Source organism: Ochotona princeps, chromosome 8 (genome assembly GCF_030435755.1).
Source record: "Ochotona princeps isolate mOchPri1 chromosome 8, mOchPri1.hap1, whole genome shotgun sequence".
Lineage (NCBI taxonomy): Eukaryota > Metazoa > Chordata > Mammalia > Lagomorpha > Ochotonidae > Ochotona > Ochotona princeps.
The window spans coordinates 37,868,734-37,871,976 of NC_080839.1; the positions used below are offsets into that span (position 1 = coordinate 37,868,734).

Consider the following 3,243-nt stretch of genomic DNA (forward strand, 5'->3'; position numbering starts at 1 on the left):
TGGGCCGGGGAGAGCAGAGAGAGGAGCAGAAGCTGCCATGAGGGCCTTTCTCATTGCTGGCCATGTCCAGAACAGCAGGGCTGTGGGCTCTGCCCCAGGGAAGAGCAGGCAGCTGGACCAGTCTTCCCATGGCTACCTTGGCTTCAAGTAGCCACACAGTCATCTCGGGGGTCTTTGTTTTTCTGACCTTCGCCAAAGCTTTCCACTACAGCATCTATTTCTGCGCACCAAAAAAGTGCTGTTAAAAAGTAGGAGATGGGGGAGTAGGAGAGAAACTAGGAGAGGGAAAGAGATCCCAAACCAGTGTTGTGCAGAAGTCAGCTTTGAGGAGAAAAGGCTCTGAACAATGCTGCCATCTTGTGGCCAGGAGAAGGAATTGCAGCCCGGTCGGTTTTTCTGTGTTTCTCTCCAGAACCATGCCCCCTCCTGGTGTCTACAGAAGCTGGACAGTTTCGACCCCAGGCAGTTCTCCCTCCTCCCATCTAGCCCCAAGCTCTTCCACACACCTCTTTAGTATTTACCCAGGGAAATGCCAACTGTTTGGTGTTTGACTTGCTCTGACTTTTCACTCATTCAACAAGGACTCTTTGTTGTGCTGGGACCTGGAGACCTGCCTGGCTGTAGCTGAAAATGTCACTGTTTGTGCTCCTTCCATTCTAACCATTCTAACCAGAAGGACAAACATTAGGTTCATTAAAATGGGAGGTGAGACCTCTCTCTATCTTGTCTTTTCTTCATAAATCTCCCTTCCAGATAAAAATAAATAAATCTTAGGGAGGGAGTAAAAAGTCCAACCACAGAGTACAAAGCAGGCTACTCAAGGTCATTTCAGGTAAGGTCATTGACCAGGCACTGCTTTTGCTTTCTTCAGTAGGTGCTGGTTGTGCCCAGACCTGGGTGAGGTAGGAGAGCAGACTCACATGTGCTAGGAGAATGTAGTGGCTCAGGGCAAACAGCTGCACAGGGGCTCTGCTAGGGCACTTCAAAATGTATAGCATCCAGAACTATCTGCATTGAGATCTGCTAGCGGGGGGAGGCTGCTGGTATCACGGGTAGGGAGGCTAAGACCTTCCAAAGATGAAGGTTGGCTTCTACTGTGGGGACTGACACACTTCACTCTGGACCTTCACTTTTCTTGTTCCAAATTATTGGGCGTGAGGGGCAGTCCCACACCTGCCTCTGCTAATCTGAGACACATCCAGACCTCCACCTGAATGTTTCTGGGTCATGCGTTCAGAGTGGAAGTCCAGGCTTTGGGTGTCAGCTTGGGAGCCAGGTCCTGTGCCAGGCCAGGCTGTTCTGCCTAGTGCCTGATTTGTCTTCCACATTACTAAGCAGTACATTTTTGGGTGGATCACCTGGTCCCTGGTGGGCAGGGGTGGGGAGGCTGGGTGCTGGGCTGTTTACTTCTGAGGGCTGCTGTTCTCTGTTGAACAGGGGCCCAGTGGTTTACAAGTAAAACCGCTCCCAACTAGATGGCTCTCAGGGTGTGCTAAACATGTGAATCAACAAGCACAGCGTCGCAGTGACCATGGCGCGTCGCAGTGACCATGGCGCCGGCCAGGCCAGCCGCGAGGTGGGCAGGCGGGGGACTTGGGACGCGGGGCGAAGGGGTTGCTCCCGTCGGATGCGCCAACAAGAGTGTGAGACGGAGGACTTGGTGGCCTAGCCACGCGCAGGCCTTCGCCGGCAGCGTTCGCCAGGGACAAGGCTTTGCATGCCGAAGAAAACTGAAGACTCAGCAGAATTACAAGAAGTTGCAGTGGAGGGAGAAGGCGTCTCAGGGAGCGCCCGACTCGCAGTTCACAGACCGCTACCCGGAGCATCTGAAGCACCTCTACTTAGCTGAAGAGGAAAGGCTGAAGAAGAGGCCGAGGAAGGCCGAGCGGACCGTGTCAGAGGGCCCGGCTGCCCAGCCACCACGTGAGGAGCAGGAGGGCACTGACCAGGCGTTGCCCGGCCACCAGCCGAAGACAGAACAGTCTAGCAAAACAGTCAACTCCATTACTAATTCAAAGAAAAATAAAAAGAAAACATCAAATCAAAAGGCACAAGAGGAGTATGAACAGATATAAGCTGAGCGTGCTGCTAAGAAACAAGAATTTGAAAGGAAAAAACAAGAGAGAGAAGCAGCTCAACGGCTCTACAAAAAGAAGAAAATGGAAACCTTCAAAATACTGAGCAAAAAGACCAAGAAGGGTCAGCCAAACCTGAACTTACAAATGGAGTATCTTCTTCAAAAAATGCAAGAAAAAACCTGAATCACGTAATTGTCCTTGCTTAAAGATTAAAATATTTGCTGACTGTTGTGGGACCTTTTACGTAGAAAGTGCTTTTGGACTATAAGGTTATATTGTGTATAAAACATGTTAACACATTTTTTTCTCTGTATATGTCCTGCATATTGTGACTTTCTTATTCTCCTCTCTAGTCAGGGAAGCTGAAGAACTGCAAAAACCCATTTGGGAGATGCTATCCAAGCATATGCACATGTACATGTGAAATAAATTGTTTTACAAAATAAAAAAAAAAAAACAAAAAACAAGCACAAGTCAGGTATTTCCTGAGCGGCCTTGAGATAGCCAGAGGGTGGCTCCTTGACTCCAAAGGGCAGAAATGCCTGTGGCAGGAACTCTGAGTACCTGCTGTAGCATCCGCCTTCCCAAGGCCCATTTCACATCTAAGGAGTCCACCGGGGTCTTAGCCCAGAGTGCCTTTCCCCTTGATGGTCAGACTCCAGCGATCTCCACCAAGATGAAAAACCAGGGGAATACTCCTCCCTCACCCCCAGTTTGAATGTTAGAAAACAAGCTCAGCTTTTCATTTTTGTGGCTCTAACAACTAAATTATTTCCATGTGTTCATTCTGGAGCATTCTCAAGGGGACGTTCTCTGGAGTCAGTATATCCTTTTTTTTTTTTTTAAGATTTATTTATTTTTATTACAAAGTCAGATATATAGAGAGCAGGAGAGACAGAGAGGAAGATCTTCCATCCGTTGATTCACTCCCCAAGTGGCTGCAACGGCTGGAGCTGAGCTGATCTGCAGCCAGCAGCTAGGAGGTTCTTCTGGGTCTCCCATGTGGGTGCAGGGTCCCAAGGCTTTGGCCTGTCCTCGACTGCTTTCCCAGGCCACAAGCAGGGAGCTGGATGGGAAGCAGGGTCTTCGGGATTAGAGCCGGCGCCCATATGGGATCCTGCTGCGTTCAAGGCGAGGACTTTAACTGCTATGCTATCGCACCAGG

At 49.7% G+C, this 3,243-nt stretch overlaps 1 protein-coding gene across 1 annotated transcript; it reads left to right on the plus strand.

Moving 5' to 3' along the window:
• Positions 1-1,540: 1,540 nt before the first annotated feature.
• Positions 1,541-2,508, plus strand: LOC131480927 (thyroid transcription factor 1-associated protein 26-like). Its single transcript, XM_058667415.1, is given in 1 exon segment — positions 1,541-2,508. A coding segment is annotated over 1 exon segment (711 nt). The 5' UTR covers positions 1,541-1,550; the 3' UTR covers positions 2,262-2,508.
• Positions 2,509-3,243: the final 735 nt, after the last annotated feature.